This window comes from Ptychodera flava, chromosome 15, assembly GCF_041260155.1.
Source record: "Ptychodera flava strain L36383 chromosome 15, AS_Pfla_20210202, whole genome shotgun sequence".
Classification (NCBI taxonomy): domain Eukaryota; kingdom Metazoa; phylum Hemichordata; class Enteropneusta; family Ptychoderidae; genus Ptychodera; species Ptychodera flava.
The window spans coordinates 13,100,807-13,120,208 of record NC_091942.1 but is presented as its reverse complement, the minus strand read 5'-3'; the positions used below and the strand labels follow the sequence as shown (position 1 = coordinate 13,120,208).

General features: G+C 39.1%; 2 protein-coding genes across 7 annotated transcripts in view; one reads left to right on the top strand and one right to left on the bottom strand.

Annotated features, from left to right (window-relative positions):
• Window positions 1-6,422, top strand: part of LOC139151198 (WD repeat-containing protein 13-like) — an 18,997-nt gene extending 12,575 nt beyond the window's left edge. For both annotated transcript variants that reach the window (XM_070723806.1, XM_070723805.1), the window contains exons 10-12: window positions 3,145-3,263; window positions 4,114-4,262; window positions 4,761-6,422. In XM_070723806.1, the coding sequence (XP_070579907.1) occupies window positions 3,145-3,263; window positions 4,114-4,262; window positions 4,761-4,802 (310 nt within the window). In that variant the 3' untranslated portion in view covers window positions 4,803-6,422. The remainder of the gene's footprint in view (window positions 1-3,144; window positions 3,264-4,113; window positions 4,263-4,760) is intronic.
• The window catches only part of LOC139151197 (serine/threonine-protein kinase LMTK1-like), a 27,149-nt gene continuing 14,052 nt past the window's right edge, over window positions 6,306-19,402 (bottom strand). For 2 of the 5 annotated variants that reach the window (XM_070723800.1, XM_070723804.1), the window contains 4 exons: window positions 19,173-19,322; window positions 11,925-13,571; window positions 11,145-11,325; window positions 6,306-10,722 (listed from right to left, as the gene is read on the bottom strand). In XM_070723800.1, coding sequence (XP_070579901.1) covers window positions 12,431-13,571; window positions 19,173-19,322 — 1,291 coding nt within the window. In that variant the 3' untranslated portion in view covers window positions 6,306-10,722; window positions 11,145-11,325; window positions 11,925-12,430. The remainder of the gene's footprint in view (window positions 10,723-11,144; window positions 11,326-11,924; window positions 13,572-19,172; window positions 19,323-19,402) is intronic. The other 3 variants (XM_070723803.1, XM_070723802.1, XM_070723801.1) reach the window with 3 other exon arrangements.

Below are 19,402 nucleotides of genomic sequence, written 5' to 3'. Positions count from 1 at the left end.
CTTGCTGGGTCTGTAAAAGTATCTGGTCATCATTGCAAATCGCATCGACATGAGTTTCTAAGAACTTTTACGCTTTATATCACGGTCCCTCTGTCATAACTTTTGACACTGTCCCTCCACAAACTGTGATAAGACGATGCTTCGTAATACCATGGAGCTAAAAACAGAAGAGGTATCCCTCATGGTAATTTAGAACTGTCGTACATGTATCTCGTCATGTTTCCTGGTCAAACAAAGCCGCAAATGCAGCAGTATATGCTTTCATCCGCCGAAACCTGGAATCATATTTTACACGACGACGACGTCATGCTCAGCGGTATAGACAGTAGACACTAGGATACTGCGACATTGCACTTTCATGTGATATCGGATATTTTCAGGAAATGAGGATTGTTAAGTCAGATATGAGGAGAGGGGAAATCTCCGATATATCGTATATTTACCCGTGATTTGACAAGTCTTTAGTATTGTCTAGTATTGTAAATAAAATCAGACTGACGACGTCGGGCTGAACCAGATCAATGAGGTGGTGAAATCTCCGGTAGCACCTACATTGGATATACTTACCTGCGTTTTGACAAGTCTCGTATCACCCAGGTAAAGCATATGACAAATGTGATTTTTCGCACAGTGCTTGTATCAAAGTTAGAGTTAGACTGACAACGCCGGGCTGAGCCAGATCTATTCATGGGTGAAATCTCTGATATTTATCAGATAGAATTTCCAGCGATTTTGACAAGTGTAGTCTCGGTATTAGAGTCCGAACATCGCCGATAAAAATCGGATAATCGACGATTACGCAGACCCAGCGTGCCCAGATACAAGGTACCTCGTTGTGGTGACGTCTAGTATTGATATGGGACTCAACATATATTCCAAGTCTGTTATCTATAACAGAAATGTATATCTATCTATAACAGAAATATATGGGACGTCAAACTTCGATAGTGGACAGTAAATAATCAAAGTTTGCAGTAATCTCAAACGAATCTATTTAGTTTTCACCACTCAAATTAACTATTTTATTGGTTTAGCTTCTGTAATAGTGATAGTTGGGTTGAAAATGAGCTGATAGAGATGCTCAGCTTGTGAAATTATTAAAAATTAAAGGGACATGCTCATGAGGGATCGTGACTAGAGAAAGATTTACGGACTGACCATTGTTTACAAGAGCGGAACTTCAATCGCAATTTTTGTGCTTGTTAGTTCAATCTTTCCGTATGAACATGGTCTCAACAATCGGAAGAGAAGGAGCACACACATACATTTATGGGTGAGTGTGCGTCTATGGAATAATGGTACGTAATTTATTATCTTTGCAGACGTGACACCACCTTGCCTTGATTTTATCGGGACAGGTTGATGCGGTGACAAGGAAGTACATTTTCGTTTCTGACCTCCTCGCATGATATAAACATAAAGCTAGAACGGATGTCATAATTTGTTGATCAATGCCATCTACGATCATACATGAAAACAAGGAAGCAGCATTGAAAGTGCTACAAAAGTTATGCAGTTTTAGTCGTGGGTCGTCCTTGTGGACAATTGAAAAAATATTTACAGTTCGAACCAACCACTGGAGTTGAAATGACTGGTACAAATCAGAGCGTTCCAAGTTCACAGGCATTCACTTCTTGCATGATAGGACTACATGTAAATCGCCTTCCTGTTATAAAGTGCAAATCTTGAAAAATCGAAAACATCTCGAGAAAATATATCATTGTTTTTACTTGTCTTCTGCGATGTATTATGGCATCAACTTACCTAATCGTCACCGTCATAGTATCAGTTTCTTCGATATAACATCTCTCAGATTAGTAATGTCATGTTTATTTGAGAAATTCATTAAATCCTCAATCGGAGTCAAACTCACAACGTGTGTATTCAGCTAGCTTGACGTCAATGGACGTAGACTTGTCAATCATCATCACGGACATTGCGAACTGGCTAACATCAGAATTGTCGGGCTCAAACGTTTCTCTGAACATGAACAGAAATGCTCAATATCGACAGAGAAATCGTAAAAAAAGGTTTTAAATAGTGACGGTAACCCAAACCAAAAGTTTGTATCCACTTGCGCTTCCGTAGGCCATCCTACAAACTGCTTCAATCAATGTCGCAAGGTTGCTGCAGTGCTGGTAGCAACTTGAAGCCCTGCCACTCCCTCTGCTGTGCGTTGTTAGGCTGTCGTCATAAGTCGTCCTCGACTTGTAGCAAGGTCTACCATAATTGTAAGCGTACTTGACTTTGCGCTTACTACATGTACTTGATCATTTCTCAAGCTTTTTATATGAGAAAGAATAAATTCATCGAATGTCTTCTTCATAGCCCTAAGATCCATGAGACTATAACTGTACGTCGCGCTTGATTCGGAAACGCATTCGATCGTACATTACTCAATAACCAGTCTTCCTGACACTCGTCGGTATGGTGTACAAAAATACAAATCTATTTCAACACTAAACCATGCCATGTCTTATTATCTAGCAGGCGGCTATAGCGCGGCAGTGTCACAAATGCCACCGTAATGACTAAAATCAAAACAGAATGGGAGCGAAGATTGATAACGCAGAATGGGAGCGCAGATCAATAGCGCAGATTGAAATGCGCTAGCGCAGATTGGGGGCGCAGACTGTCGATTTCTGATCCCCCACATACCTGGCCAATGAAAATTTGACAGGAGTCTCCCAGATAAGAAGTAGAATTCAATTGTGTAAGAAGATGTGAAAATAAACAGTGCTATATGCCGGTAGAATGAACTGAAAGAGTTCATATGCAGCGTATTGCTAAATAAATTTGCATGCACAATATTCTCAAAAATTCTACCGTAATTCCCTACAATGACCATCATGAAATGGTAATCCCTCAGTTGCAGTGAAAGTTCATTGAAAGAGACTCAAAGTTTATGGGACAGATCTTCTTCTCACTGTGTCTCAATTTTCTTTGATCATTGGCATGTACATGTACATTCATTCAGCTATAAATATTTTCATCAGATCAAAGCTCCAGACCTACTTCTTTGGAAGATCTTACCTGTGGTATTTATTGTTCAGCTTCATGGAATACTTACCTGGAAACATTCAAAGCCCTATATGATTTATTAATATTATCCAATCCTATCTCGCGTTTCTTTGTGTTCTGCAGAATTATAGATTCTGAAGGTGGTTTGCAACTGAAAAGGAAATTTGCGCTAAAGCACAGAGGTGACAACATCAAAAGTATATTTTGTCCACTCATGTCGTTCCGACAAGGAGCATGTGTTGGTGAGTATTAAATCAGGCATCCTACTGAATCAATTTACCAAGGTGTGATAACTGTTTGAACCAGAAATCCCATTAAGATAATTCGCGACTCGAAAATGAAAGACTTACACTTTTGCTCTAACTTTTCTCAAGCAAACTTTCTACCATTCTCTTTCAAAATCGAGAACTAAAATTTGGGGTCACCATGCAAATTACCAAATATTTACTGATATTTGAAATTCAAAATGGCCGCCATCCCTGTGTTATCCATATGTGGGAAATTATAATTCCTGGTGTTCACAAAACTAAGCCGGTGAAAACTTTATTTATTACATAATCTTCATAATGAGCCCCAACAAGTGGTAGGTTAAAAGAGTATTGTAAAAGTTTGAGAGTCCAAATATCTGTACCCAAGGCACATTCTACCTTAAGCTCATCAGCATATCTGTATTCGAAAATATGATTTTTGAGATTTTTATCATTGGTCGAATGTGCACATGCAAATTTAATAAATATAAACCAACCATGTTAGCTATCCTAATCACATCTTTGTATTGCAGCTGTTGTTGTAATATCAAAATCTCATCATCCAATTGGCAGACAAAGATTCTCTATATCATAGTCTTTATGTTATTCATAAGTCGTTGCCAAAAAAGACGTTCCTTGGACTTCCAAAGTCAATATCAGCCTAGCCATAGCTTTTTGACCATCATATCCAAACTCAGCTTTTAAAACATTGTCGTCATGTCATGTCAAATCCAAAGCCACTGGACATGCATGTAGGCAAACTACTTGATCAACAAAGGGAAGCCGCCTATCTATCTTCAATAGCAAGCTATGCCAGCTCAAGCATCAACATTTTCTGTTACAGTGTCTGGTAGTGAGGACATGTGTGTTTATTTCTTTGATGTGGAGCGTGCCAATAAACCACTTGTGAATAAGTTACAGGGGCACTCAGCTCCAGTCTTGGACGTTAGCTTCAACTACGATGAAAGCTTGTTAGCTTCATCAGATGCCGATGTAAGTATTTACTGCTATTCTTGACTGTAAAGCTAGCACACTGAATGTTGATTCTTCACAGGAGGCCATATTCATGCCCTGGTATCACTTAAGATTCAAGTGGGGGTTGCAAAAGCTACCACATTTTCAGTTCATAACACCTTGTGCAATATACAGTGGTCAAGCAATGATATGAGTTACCTTATTCAATGTGGCCTTACGTTAATCTGTACTGGTGCAACTTCAAAACACTGGACCGAAGTTTCCTGAAGAAAACAACTGACATTTTGGGGGGTGGGGGGTTCCTCCTCATTTCAATAAAGATGGCCCCTCCCCCATAGGATTGTGTTGATTTGTGAAGAATTGTAAAGTCTGGGCCCAGTATTCCTTAGCCTAGCTGTACTTCTACAGAGTTTTTGTTGCCCTCAGTGCTGTGGACAGTTGCATAAAGTTATCATGAAATGTTTCCTAAATTCCAATGCACACTTTCTGTATTATTGATAAATCTCTGTCTTGCAGGGTCTGGTGATAATTTGGAAGAGGGAACAGAAAGCCAGATAGCGTTCTGTAACTTTAATGACTGATGGACCAGAGGAATAGAAAACTTTTGCTAAGATGAAAATCTTCGCATGCTGTCATATGTTACCAGGGTCAAAGTTCAAAGTTAAGTGATGAGGAAGATGTACCCAGAATGAACTGTTTGCAGATGTACCGTACTGTTATTTTGGCAGATGTGTAGCTACTGTACCAACAATTTACTCTGTATTGTACAAATTTAGTTTCTTGAGAGTACACATGTCATTTGAACAATATTTATCAGAACAAAGCTCTTTGAATCGTGTACCATTATGTGGTATTGCTCAGTCTATTGCCTGCATCAACATGTTATTTTGTACAAAAATTGCCAAGCTCTCATTACTGAAGTTGTAAACTATATTGTGAGAAAATAGGTCAGTGATATGTAAATATACACCGATGAATGATGCCCAAACTGAAAAATCGCATCTCTGAGCCTTGTTGATTTGTCAGTTCTGTAGTACTTTTTGGTGGTTCTATAGTGTGGAGCAAGTTTGAAGTAGTGCTAGTGGCCGTTAAAGCTTTACCTCAGCCCTTCTTACAGAGAGGAAAAATAAAGCAGCTACATGTACCATAGTTTATGGTATCTACTAAGCAGGCCTACAGTGCCATTGAGCATGTGCACAAAAAACACCCAAAACCACAGCCTAATCTCCCAGAATGTCCCCCTTTCGGCATTTTTATCACCATGTGAGATATGGACATAATTTGAGTTATTGGTTTTTCTCAGGTGGTATCATATTTTGATTGACAGAAAAGACCCACTCAAAAGCATTTTGTCCCGATAATGCAGGTCTTACAGTGAAGGGCTCTTGCTATTGATTTATTATCTGCATTTGGTGCCTGTTGGTGTCTTCACTGTGTGGATGTAACTATGAGGATATTAAATTTGCAACATTTCATCTCCACCGTTGACAGCTTTTAAATTAAAGAAATAAAAGAGTTCAAAGAGGGTTGAGGATTGGCGTTAAGCTCAAGGCATCCTAGTGATTTCAAGATAGTTTGGGTTTTACACTAGTGCATCAGGGTAATGGCACTGCAAGTTAGGTTGTTGGCTGGGACTTGTTCTACCGAGAATGGAGCACCAGGATGCTACAAGGACACACTTGGGTTAAGACCAGGCCTTAGGACACCTCTTCAAGATAGATTAGGTAGAGAGCTTCAATGCAATAAAAAACCACCCATTGGGTTGAGGCCCAGCCATCATGCAAGTTTTGAGACAGATTCAGCTGAGAACAAGACAAAGTCATTTTAAGACAGATTGGGTGAAGACCAGCATGATTCCAAGACACACTGGCTAGAGGAGATGTTATTGCCTATTTGGATGATTTCATCACCAACTGGGTCTCGGTCAGGGCACACAGTTATTTCACGTTCAGGACAAAGTTCTTTTCAGCAGGAATCCTATCATTGCTATATAGGGAAAGCATGTTAAGTTGCTGGGATGCAAGGCTTCTTACAAATATTGACAAAGAATCAGCAAAGGAATTGAAATGTATTGAATGTATTTATTGGCACATAGTGTACTTTGAGACAAAACACAAGATGTACAACAATCATTTTATGTGCAATAAACAAATCAAACAATGTACATGTATACAGGTATTTCTTGTAAGTTATTGCATTTTTTTTTCATATAACCCACATATATCTCAATTACAAGTGGTTTGTAGCATTTGAGTGAGAAATGTCTCATATGAATTACACATTGAACTAAGATCTACATTCCATAATAAATTAATTGAAAGCAATGTGGCTTTTTGTTCACGTATGTTAGCATAAATTAAGTCAATGTTTAATACAATCATGCAAATGACAAATAGAATTCCATTAAAAAACTCATTAATATTTTTCTTCTAATAAAATACTTGAGCACTTGGAGCAAAACTTGTGATAGTGACACAGCTTGCAAACTTTCAAGTGAAGTAAGGTATAACATGCCTTGAGTTAGTCTAGAACCCATCTGTGCATTTCCAGGTCAGAAAACCCAAACAGGTGAGGAAACATACTGATAGGTACTGGACAGCCTTTAATAATCTGTTCTGTTCCTTATGGTTGTTGTGTTTATACTACTATATGGTAATATCACATTTGCTGTGCTTACTGAATGTCAAATCATTACTCCAGAATTCATAATAAGTTGCTCACCAGGGATAGCCTTATCTTTCATTTTCAATTATTATCTGAAACAGATCTTTGCATTGTACTTTTAAAAGAATTTCTCATGGAGGGAAATTAAGTTTCAAAGAACTCCAAAAATTATGAACTCTTAGGTATTAAGCTGTATACAATATTTTTCTACTGCACAAAGTTACTAAGAGTCTTTGCATTCATAGCAGTTACAACTCTCTCATACATTCCACGCAGGAAACTGATCTCTCTACATTGGATGTAGAATAGTAACCCTGTACACATTCAGGCCAGAATAATGGGCTTCTACACATTCAGGGCAATATACTAGGCTTCCCTTCAGTCAGGGCAGAACACTAGGCTTCCATATTCCTAGCCTAGACCCTATTTCTTCACTTTGGCCTCCAACCACTCCCGAGTGTGGATAAGGGCCAAAAGCAGTGACTGGGGTCTATGCTAACACATTGAGGGCAATATACTAGGCGTCCACACATTCATGACAGAACAATAGACTTCCATACAATCAGGGCAGAATAACTGTCCATACATTTGTGGCTAGATACTAATTCCTTCCACACAGTCATTGCAGAACATACACAAACCTTCCACACTAAGAGGAATGCCTGTATACTAGCCCTTCATATGATCAGGGCTGGAAACTAAGCCTGCCAAACATCGATGGCAGGATTCCAACCCTGAACACAAGACCTGCAGGGCAATAACCCTTCACTTACCCACATTCAGGGCACATTCATGAGCCCTCAAAATATTTGGTGCGGGATGCAGACCTTTCACATACACATTACACAGAAGAAAGTCAATTTCAGGGCACCATACTGTAAACCCATGAAATATTCAGGATAGAATATTCAACATTGACACATTCATGGCAAGACACCAATCCACATATTCGAGACAGGATATCACAGAGAACATACCAGTACTTACCATTCACTCAGAGCAAATTGCAAAATCATAGTAACTTTTATGGCGACTCTAACTAATCCCTGCAATCCAGGGCATTCTTAAATATTTACTGAAAAAAAAAAAAATCTTAAAAATTCAACTCTTACAGAAGCTACAGACTTTGAAAGATCACTACCCATACAACACTCCTGTATATTTCATATCTGAATCAAACAATATAAAATTTGATATGTACAATATAATAGAAATTAATCTAAAATTTAATCAACGCTCTATTCTCTATAATAAACTTGTTAAAGCTCTATGAATTTTATAACCACACAAACACAGTTGGCATTATAGTACTTTGATATGATGAAGAAAACAGCAAAACCTGTCCATCTCAAATCCATGGTAAATTAGGGAGGTTTCTCGATCCAGTCCAACATAGAATAAGAGATTAATTGGTTATGTTTCTTGGCAGCTATGGATTTTTCCCTAGCTTTCAGTTTACAGCCACAGATAAGTTCTCTATTGAGATACTTTCTCCATCATTAGATGCCATTATTTCAATTCAAATCAATAGTATAGTACATGTTAATCAGGACGGATTTGCTAATCATGAACATTGCATCTCTAATCTATGGTATATTTGGGACAGAATCTCTTTCCAAAGCAGTGATTTGTGCCAAAGATTGGGCACATCTGTAAACAATCGAGGGACTATGGCAAAACTTAGGTTTTGCCCTCTCATGATTCTGTAAAACTAACAACAGCTCTGATAAGATATTTTCATTGATTTTTGCCATTAAAGATGTAAATCTTGTTCTTCTCTCTTTTTAAGTATGTTGAAATAAAATAGTACTAGACTTGTAAAACCAATATATATCTTTTACAACATGCAATGCTATTCTCGGCCAAGTCATCAGATTCAAGACTTGAATTCAGTTGTCAACAGTAACACTGGATATTACCCACACAGTTAATAAGTTGAACGCCAGGCACTGAATCATGATTCTGGGAGTAGAACACGAAATGTTCAGTATGAACAGAACAAAGTTACAGCCAGGGAAGCAGTAATACACTGAGGGGGACTCACCTAATACCAGCTGACACCCCCACTACTACAACTCCTGTAGATGCTGCCTTCTAACACTGTCATCATTACTGTCATGGATGTACCGTATGAGATAGACAGGTTTTCCTGAATCTGAATCTGAATACAGCATTGCTTTCCAATTTCATATTGCATCACAGAGACTATATTAGTAAGGCACTTTTTGGTTTTGTACTGTCAATTTTTTTTCAATTCCTGATATCATCTCTGCATAAACTAGAAAGTGCTTTATCTGCATCAATTTTATATTCCAATCATTTTAAATACTACCACCTTGATGGAATTGCTAATAAAATCAAAAACTAATATCTGTGGGGACACTTCTTTGCCCAGCATATTAACATTAAATAAATACTGACCTCCTGATTGCAAAGTTCGTACATCACCAAGTTAATACTGTTCTTGAGTAAAGTTGTATTTGACTTGTAAAATGAAATTCTCATCACAATAGTCTTACTTGAACAATCAGTTATTTTTAGTATTTGATAGTGACAATATTTGAAATTAATAGCATGGATTTTCACACCAGCTGCGAGACCGCTTGGATTAGTTTCCAGTGCGATGTCATACATAAACAAATATTGGTTAATAATACTTCCGAAAATACAATGACAGATTATATAGAGGACAAGGAAAAAAATTCACAAACAGGAGAAGAAAATATCACAAATAAAAGAGAGTACTGAAAATCTTCAACCCCTTACCTCATACTGAACACAAAGACATTCAAGATATGAAGAGGGGGTTTACGGTTTACTTTGCTTGGATAGAAGTTAGCATAGGTGTTGTGTCTATACATGCAGAACACATGCGTAAAACCTTTAGTAAACCAATAGTGTATGTTATTTCAACATACAGACAAATGAGGAGGCAACTTATGAATACATAATTTCTATAGGATATGAGTCAATGAACAATAGTACATTATTACCTGCCTGGAATAAGTGAAAATACAGATTGCAAAATGAATTAAAATCAGTATTGATTCTCATGCATCCATAAGTGATACAAAAATATTTTACAAAGCGACTTCTGATCGTATTTTAAGATGGGGTGCATGAAAAGAAAATAATTCCATTCCATTCGGCTGAAAAATCATTCTAACTTTTAAAATGTAACTGGCAAGTTTGATGGATAATATTAATGGCCACAATTCAACAAATTCTGTTTAATATATTATTGAAAAAACTGACCACTTCTTTGGCGTAGAGATGACTTTACTAATATGTTGTTAATGATAACTTTAACTTCAAGGCATCCTGATAGGGATGTTTGTATCTAGTGTTGTGAGAACACACATTGTCTACTTGGCAAGGTGTATCATTGCTTCAATTCTGTATCACATTCAACATAAATTTATGGTTCAAAACCTGTCACCCCCATTCTCCTGTATTGAGGTCTAACTGTGTCATATAAAACAGTAGGACTGGGCCAAACCATGATGGTAAAAGGGTTAATAAATTTTGTAGACAATTTTGAACTGAAATTTCGTGACATCTATCACTATAATTACACTGCCCATCCGTGATTTCACACAGTACTGGGTTTGAGGACTGACAAACCAGCAGTTTGCTGTGGTGAATTACCAGTACCGATGTCTGTTAACAGACGTGTCATCAATTCACTAGAATACATTTCAAACGTACAATAACTCTGATCTTTGATTGGATAGAAGGACACATGAGTACAAAACACTGAGACATCATCAGATCCTCTAAAGCTCCAATTCATCATTGTCATCGGATGGAATATCTAGAATCAAGAAGAACAAAGGAAAGTGACAGTTCATTATCCAGGCCAGTTGATAAATCAAAATGAAAAATATGCAAATCTGTATTTTTATATGGTTAAAATAAACATTTGATGTCACTGAGATTCAATTAACTGTGAATGGTACCATTACTTTCCATCTCTGACATGCCTTTTTCATGTACATTATTATACTGTTATTACTGGAAAGTTTCATCATATTGTTGTCCTCATGGACGACTGGCTTTCTGGGATAAGCAAGTTGTTGGTTTTGAGTTAAAAGTTGTTTCTTGTGATGGTGATGATGATGAATTGATGATGATGATCATAAGAATGATGTTGATGGTGGTATGATGATGATTATGATGATCTGATGATTTTATTGTTGGCTTGAAACAATGAATAAATACAGTAACATTTTGTACCTTAATAATATGTTATATACCACACAAACCCCTGCAATAGTTATTTTCTCTCACCATTGGTATTCATCTGATGATTTGATGTTTGTTGGTTTGTTTCTTCCTCGCTGTCAGACCCGCTCACACTGGTATCCGTCTCGTGTTTCTCCTCAACCGTGAAAGACTCCGCATTGTATTCTCCTCCCTGGAGGTTTAATGACAAATATGAAAGATATTTCACACGCTGGCACTGGCTACATAGATGTTATAGTACCACTGCAATGGAGTTGATTTGGTATTCAACCGGACCACTGATGCTGTGAAGATACTTATGATCAAGCATGGGTCATGAATACCTGGTAACACCCTGGTCACTCTATCAATCAAAAGTACACTTTCTTAAACATTTTTAGATTTACGACAAAAAAAATCATATCTGTTTGTGTCATCGCCTTCATCGCTGTATGCATTTTTTTTCAATCATGTGGTAAACAAAGCCCTTGTCATCAGTCTCCCAAAGCAAATGGTTCACATGTAACCTGGATAAGTCACAACACTGCGTCAATAAAATAGAAAAGATTCAACATATTGAGCTACTTTCCATTCATAACCATAAAAAGCAGATACAGAATAACTTCGTAGTCTGTGTAAAACAGATTACTAAAGAAAATCAGATCATTGCATCACTTTTGCTTGCTATCAAGAACCTGAAACAAATCTATTTTTCTTCTTGGCCTGAGCAGGTTTCCACTTCATTCTGTGAAAAATCATTTCGCCATGTTTTTTGTTTTTTCAAGACATTACCTGTTTGTCAAATGTTGGTGATCCGCTCGGCGAGAGTGTCACCTTTTCTTCTTCCTGGGCCGCCACCACGATGTCACTGTAAGACTCTGAACGCGAACTGCTCGACTCGGTCTCTGTCGTTTTAACCAAAGGAGTGGTGTCAGTGGAAACAGTGTGTTCCCGATCAGTGGCACTGTCAAGCTCAATGATTTGGAAAGTGCGATTGCCACGGCCTCCCTGATTGGCCCTCCGAAGCACTTCACCAGTGGTAGACACAGTGTTGCTAGCATCGTCATCCGCATGCATCATCGCCACCGTGATGTCACTATCACCCATGCTTAGACTCATAGTCGTTACATTAGTACCATGCACTTCATTGCTAATTTTATTAGATAGTTCGCTATTACCTGTATTTGATGCACTGTCTTCGTCAGATGCTTCTAGAATTACCTGAGTGACGTTTTGCTGAATGGGCGCTTGGTGTATTGATTCTACGATCGTCGCCTGTTGAGGGCCACTGTCCAACGTCACCAAATTGTCTTATCTTCAGGCATTTGCATGGTAATGACTGTCTTTCCCTTTGGGCTTTCAAGAACACTCGACGATATCATCTCTTTCGTGATGGCGTCGCCTGGCACTTGGTTGACAGTGTCGGAAGTGGCGGGGTCTGTAAAAGTGAGATTATCCGCGATGGAATCGTCGAGGTCGAAGGAATCAGACAGGAGGGCTTGGATGTTACTGTCCATGTGAACGTCCGCCTTGATCTCAATTTGACTGTCATTGTTTGCTTGATTGATGGGTTTACTTTGATTGTCTGTACTTGAGCCGACGTCGAGGACGGCGATTTCGAGCTGCGTGGTGTCGATGCTCTGACTGCTATCGTCAAATGACAAACTCATTGTGGAAGATTCACTGAAGGCACTGGATCTACTTTGATCAACATCGCTTGGAGGGCTTGCTGGAGGCGGCACGTCACTTAGCGATATTTTGGCGTCTTTCGGTGCCTTCGCCCCCTCTTCAGGGCTTCTGCTGCTTGTTCTCGGTGTCAAAAACACATCAGAGCCTGATTCGTTGCCGGTTGGAGTGCTATTGAGAGAGAAGTACATACTAGAACTTGTGTTAGTCATAGCTGAAGATGAAGTCCTATTGTCACTAAGACGAGACTCTGTAGGGGCTGCTGGAGTACTGGTTCTAGGCAACTCGTTAAGACGACTCTCCACGGGGGCAGCTGGAGTACTGGTTCTAGGCAACTCGTTAAGACGACTCTCCACGGGGGCAGCTGGAGTACTGGTTCTAGGCAACTCATTAAGACGACTCTCCACGGGGGCAGCTGGGGTACTTGTTCTGGGAAACTCTCTCGCTAACTCCGAATTCACTTTCATTGAATTATTTGGAATCTGAACTTTCGAAGGGATGTTATTGTTAGTCGTATTCGGGGCAAAACTTGACTCAAAATTCGGCGTGCCGACAGGGCTTGTTGTAGCATTCATATTGACTGTGGTGCTCGGTGATTTCTTGGGACAGATAGAATTCCACTTCTCGTCGAATGATTCTGTTTGTTGGTCCAAGGCACTGGTCTGGTGATGGAGATGTTTTAACAATGCACACAGCTCGGCCATTATGGGTCTCTGTTCATATTGCAGCCAACAGAACTGCATAATTTCATACCTAGTAAAAAAAACACGGAAAGTCAAGCTATTGTTGTAAGTACAAAATAATTGTAGAAAAGTAAAATCTTCCTTGTTAAAATAAAATCATACAATATTTGATGAAAATATGCTCATTGTGACTCCAGACATTATCTTCTGATAAAATCTATTTATTTACCAACAACATGCAGATGAATTGACAACACTGGCTTCCTCCATAAATATATCTTGGAGACACAGGGGTCTGAAAATCATCATTTTTGTCCCAAACTATTATTTCCTACTGAACTGTTTATGCATGCATGGACAACATGTATGTGACAAAGGTAAATCAGAGAGCAAATATGTAAATGGTCACAGTATACAGAAATTGTAAATGACACCTTTCTATTTGCAGTTTTATGTTATCACATCAGTTACTATATTTCTGTGACTTGACATTATTGAGTGACTGATTAAACAGCGCCCTCTATCCAATAGGAAGGCATGGCTTTACAACAACGACAGATTCAATTTGGTGTTATTTCCATATTTTATCTCACACTCTCTCTAACAGACTAAATCACCACAGGACTCTGCCTTCCTTTGTTGTTTATGAATAACGTGTCTTGAAGTTCATGTACACCAAGTGGTATGGCAAGTGACAGTGAGGTCTGGTTCCCTGACCCATTTCCCCGGTAGAGGGCGTGGGCAAATATAGGGTCAGGTACCAGGTAGCCATCTTGAACAGAATTTTGTTCAAGATGGCGGAGGTTAGTCACCAGACAGAACATGCTACAACAAATATGGCTGCTACCATGAAAACGGCGGTCAAAAGTCGACTGGATCAGAATTATGTTTGAACACTGGATCCGAACCAAAAACATTAGCACACGAGACGGGAAACATAAACTGAAAGGATTAATCCAGAAGTACGGGGAAATAGAGGTGATTGAAGGCTGGCTGTGATATCGCAGCAGTACTTGTTGCGTGTATCGATAGGGCTAGGGTCATTGAGGTCATCGCCGACTGTGGCGTGACCCCAATGACCCGAGCACGTTCGATACACGCCACAAGTACTGCTGCGATATCACAGCTAATTGAAAGCAAACTTTGTTGGAACTGTGAACGACAATTGATTTCGATGGATAGAATGGTGTCCGAATTTCGTGAAAAATGCCAGGCATCATGTCGACGTTCTAAAAGTATTAAGCATGTTAAGAGGTGTGCTAAATCACAGTGGCTAAATCATGGAGGTAGAAAGTCTTTCTTTCTACCTCCACGGCTTTGTGGTACAAACAAGAAGTTGGTGTCAAGTGAGCCTGAAAGTGCGAAACCCAAGAAAGATGAGAAAAGTTACAAGTGTTACTTTCATCCAATCACAGCTTGTTTTATTTTAACCCAATAGTGTCCATGTTTACATTAGCTGGTACCTGACCCTATATTTCCCCACGCCCTCTACCGGGGAAATGGGTCAGGGAACCAGACAAGTGACAGTGAGGTTACAAGCTCGACTGTGAGGGCGTAATCGTGGGCCAAGCATAGACAAGTGAAAAAAAAAGTGGTAATGTGTCTGTACACAATTTTTTTACCCAAATCATGAATTTTTTACCTTGACCTGAAACCCTCCTTTTTGTGCCGACAAATTCTTTTGAACTTTGCCTGGACAAAATGTTTTGAACTTTGCCCAAGAAAAGTTGTTCAGCATTATTGCAGAATGTCTGGAAAAGAACTTGACAAATTCACATGTGCACACACAAAATCATGGACCTGGTAGCACTAGAGATGGATAGATTTACCGTAAATTGAGCAACATTCATGACATTGTGACACACTCATGCCTCATTCAACCTGCTTATTACTGCACCCAGTAGTACAGCTTATCATGCAAGCACACTCTGACCCTGTTCTAGATAGCATATCTGGCTGGTTTTAAAGTTCACTTCATCATCAAAGAAGGCGCAATTAATGACCGACATGTTTGGTGCTCTGCACAGTGTCCATAGGGATGACATCCAACAATGCCACATGAAATACAGAATTCTTAGAGTAGTGCATCCCCTCCCATCCCCTTTACTCTAATGGTTTTGCCCTAGTCCTTTTGTTTTCTACGGCAAAGTTTGACCTCTATTAGAGAAATACAGGTAAAACCGTTAGATCTCATTGATTAATAAGGATCAGCAATTTATTTCTATCACAGAGTTTGACTCAACAGGTAGATAAAATCAATCTGGTACAACAACATTTTTTTCAAGGGGTCACAAAAGGTATGTAAGGGTCCCAAATTCGACAAAGTGAGCGTCGAACTGAGCGTGGCAAAAACAAGTGAGCGTCAAACTGAGCGTGGAAAATGGCAAAGTGAGCGTCGAACTGAGCGTCAAACTGAGCGTTGGAAACTGACAAAGTGAGTGTCATAAGCGTTTGATACAAAGTAAGCGTCAAACTGGGCGAAAAAAAGAAGAACTGAGTGCTAAAATGTAGCGAATATGCGAAATATAGCTTGCATGGGTGCTCAGTTAGCGCGTACTGGATAGTACACGATTTGCCAGTTGGCTAATAAAAACGTGTTTACAATGATGCGCGCAATATTGGTGTCATAATTACAGTTAATTACAGTTTACTCTTCGTAGTCAAAAGAATAAGAGATAGGAGTCAAGGTCCTGCAGTCGACGGACCTCGATGGAGCAATGTCAATCACTATCTGTAGTGTGCATGTATGTGAGTAGACAAATGGCAGGCAGAGCGAGGTCAAATATATTGACCGAGACTGAAAAGTTTTGAGCCGATCATAAGCTTACGCCTGAAGCCGAAAAAATACTGTAACTTTCACTTTTTCGGATGAAAGATGTTCTTTCACATTGCTTTAATTCTGAAACATTTGTCATGATAAGACATTGTTCGGCAATCGTGATGTCAAATGGATAGAAAATCTCGGTCATCACATGCACAGAATCCCACGTCAAAAAAACGATCATCGCATAGAGTGTCATGTTCAGCAACGATTTCCAGACAATGTGTTTATTCAGGCAACGTCTAAATTGACCTTTCAACATCAAGAGTCTTTGGATAACAAGTCTGATTATGTAAAATCATTATTGAACGTACGCGAACTGTATGTCAGTCAAGTTTAGCCACGCTGACAGGACTTCAAACAAATCAAGTTCATGGAATTTTCAGTGCTGCAGTGGGCTCAACCCTCTGAGCATAGGGAACGAAGAAGTCTGGTTGTTGTTGTTGTTTGTATTGTTGTTTATGTTTATTAGTCGTGTTGTTGTTGTTGTTGTTGTTGACCAATAAAATTCAACGAACATAACTGTTGTGTTGTTGTTAATGTTTCAAGCGTAACGTAGATGTCATAAGAAACGCTACAAGGACACTTGGCCCGATACAACTGCCGGCCATATGCTAACGCGTACACTCTCTTCATACACTTAAACAGTGTATAATTATAAAAAATGACAGGAAGATTCATGAAAATTGGTAAAATGTCCCTCAAAAATTTTGTTGGGAAAAATCGCCGTCATGGATATACAAAAAATGGTGCCGGTGAGCGGCGTCGCTTGACAAAACGTCGGCATTTTATGGCGATCAGCGCAGAAATGATCTGAGAAATTTTACTGTGCAGCTACAATAGTCCACAGACACATTCATTCAAAATCATCAAAATGCAGAGTGATTTTTATCTAGAGAAGCGTGGTCCGTAGCGACACATATCCCGGGCCCCGTCGCGACTATGGTAATATCGATGCGTGCAGAGCCGTAAACTACGTCGATATGTCGGTCAATTTATATTTTTCTTGATTATTTCATAGTGATCGCGCCAACTAGATTTGCAATATCTCTATCACTCTGTAAAAAACTACAATGCTATCAACACAAGACATAACATTGGTGTCGTGTGATAAACACATAAATATTTCCAGTTTATTCCTTGCTTACATTCATCGTTCTGTTTGCTCGAAGTTCAAAGAATACCTACCATTCTGTAATCTTGAATGCAGAGCTTCGGACTTCAAAACAATTATACCAGCAGCGTATTTTATTGACACGAACTTTATAGCAGAATGCTTTCTTTATTGAACGTGTTTATGAAGTGATGATAAACTTGATCGTAGAATTGCTCAAAGTCTGTAGGCGTATAAACATCAAAATGGCATAAATTTAAGGAATAAACTTCGCCTACCCGGTTGTTCGCATGTCGGGTTGGTGATAGGGTGTTACGTAGTTGTGGGGTGAACGATGTGGCTAAAACGTCGCAACCCATCGTAGCAGTTAGCCAATTTTAACTGGTAATTTCATTGCCTTCTTTATTGAGTACAAGGACATTCATGCTGCTATCAAATATAGATAAAAATAGACACGACAAATTGTCCCCAGACGCGATGTCGATATTTGCTATCATGGAATGGCTCTACCGATGTATGACCAGAGTTTTACTTCCCGATCTCGCACCAATTGAACAAAATTTGGATGTCGTAATTAACTTGAACTTTACATCTGATAAATTGTCAACTATTTTTTTGACATCGATTACACCTAAGACATGTTAGGGGGTGTTCGTGAAATGCACCTTTTGTTCGGTATTTAGTTTGCAATATTTTACAGACGGAAGAGAACTGAACATAAGCTTACGCAACAGTGACAACGTACTAGTTTATTTGACCAAGACGTAGATGTACACGCTCTCTCTCTCTCTCTCTCTCTCTCTCTCTCCTCTCAAAAAAATACTGCAAACTGTAGCCGTTCATGCCATTTAGCGCTGTGCCTGCGGTATTTCCGCGATCGTTAGGAGTAGAAGAGGTGTGAATGATTCACTTCCAGTCTGTGGTAAATGACTTTTCATGAATATTCAGTCTCTGAGCAGCGGTAATCCTGGCGGTAAGCCAGGCAGAGGTATAAAAATGATAATTGTCATGGCCATGAAGCGAAATCTGTTCGGAAAGATTATCTACCTGAAACAGGGCAACAGTAACAGGGAATGTCAACTCATACCAAATCATCAGGCGGGATTGACGACTCATTGGGTAACGCCATAGTGAATGTAAACATCGACCTGGCGGGACGCGATCTCACAGCTGATGGCAAAATTAATTATACCACATCCTATCGTTGGAGGCGCCATCATGTTCACTTTGACGCTCACTTTGACGCTCAGTTTGACATTTTCCACAAAGTGCGCGATCGCTCAGTTTGACGCTCAGTTTGACGCTCAGTTTGCCATTTTCCACAAAGTGCTCGATCGAGCACTTTGACGCTCACTTTGTCAATTTTTGGGGTCTTACATACCTCTCAAGGGGTCACAGGATGACAAAATCCCTTCTTTGAAAAGAAAATGATTTCATGTGAATTTGATCATTTTACAGCAGTCAGCAAATATATAGTATTGAGTATTTCACTCTACTTTGATTGATTTTCATTGTTCTCTATTGTCAAGATGGCTTAAAAGATAAACAAGGAAATAAACAGGATACATGTATATAAATTCCCCTCCACTTAAAAAGCAGATCAGGCGCTATTTATAGTTGTGTTAAGGCAAAGTATAATATTGGCAGCAATTTCAGTGAAATAGACTTTTTCAAACAGGCATAATGGTAGGTGGAATTACACAAAATGAATTCAATTTGATATAATTTTCACTGACCATCTTTCTGCAAATGCGATGTCAAGCGTTGGCTGTTGCAGTTTAAGACTCTGTTCTACAAAGACCTTTTCAAGGACTGCACTGTCGGGTAACGTCTCATAGGGCCTTCTTCCAAATGACAGCAACTCCCATAGTGTTACACCAAACGACCTACAGAGTGAAAAAAATTGTTAAAATCTCTTGAGACTAGAACATATTTTTCACAAACTGTTTCTGATATGTACATCTTT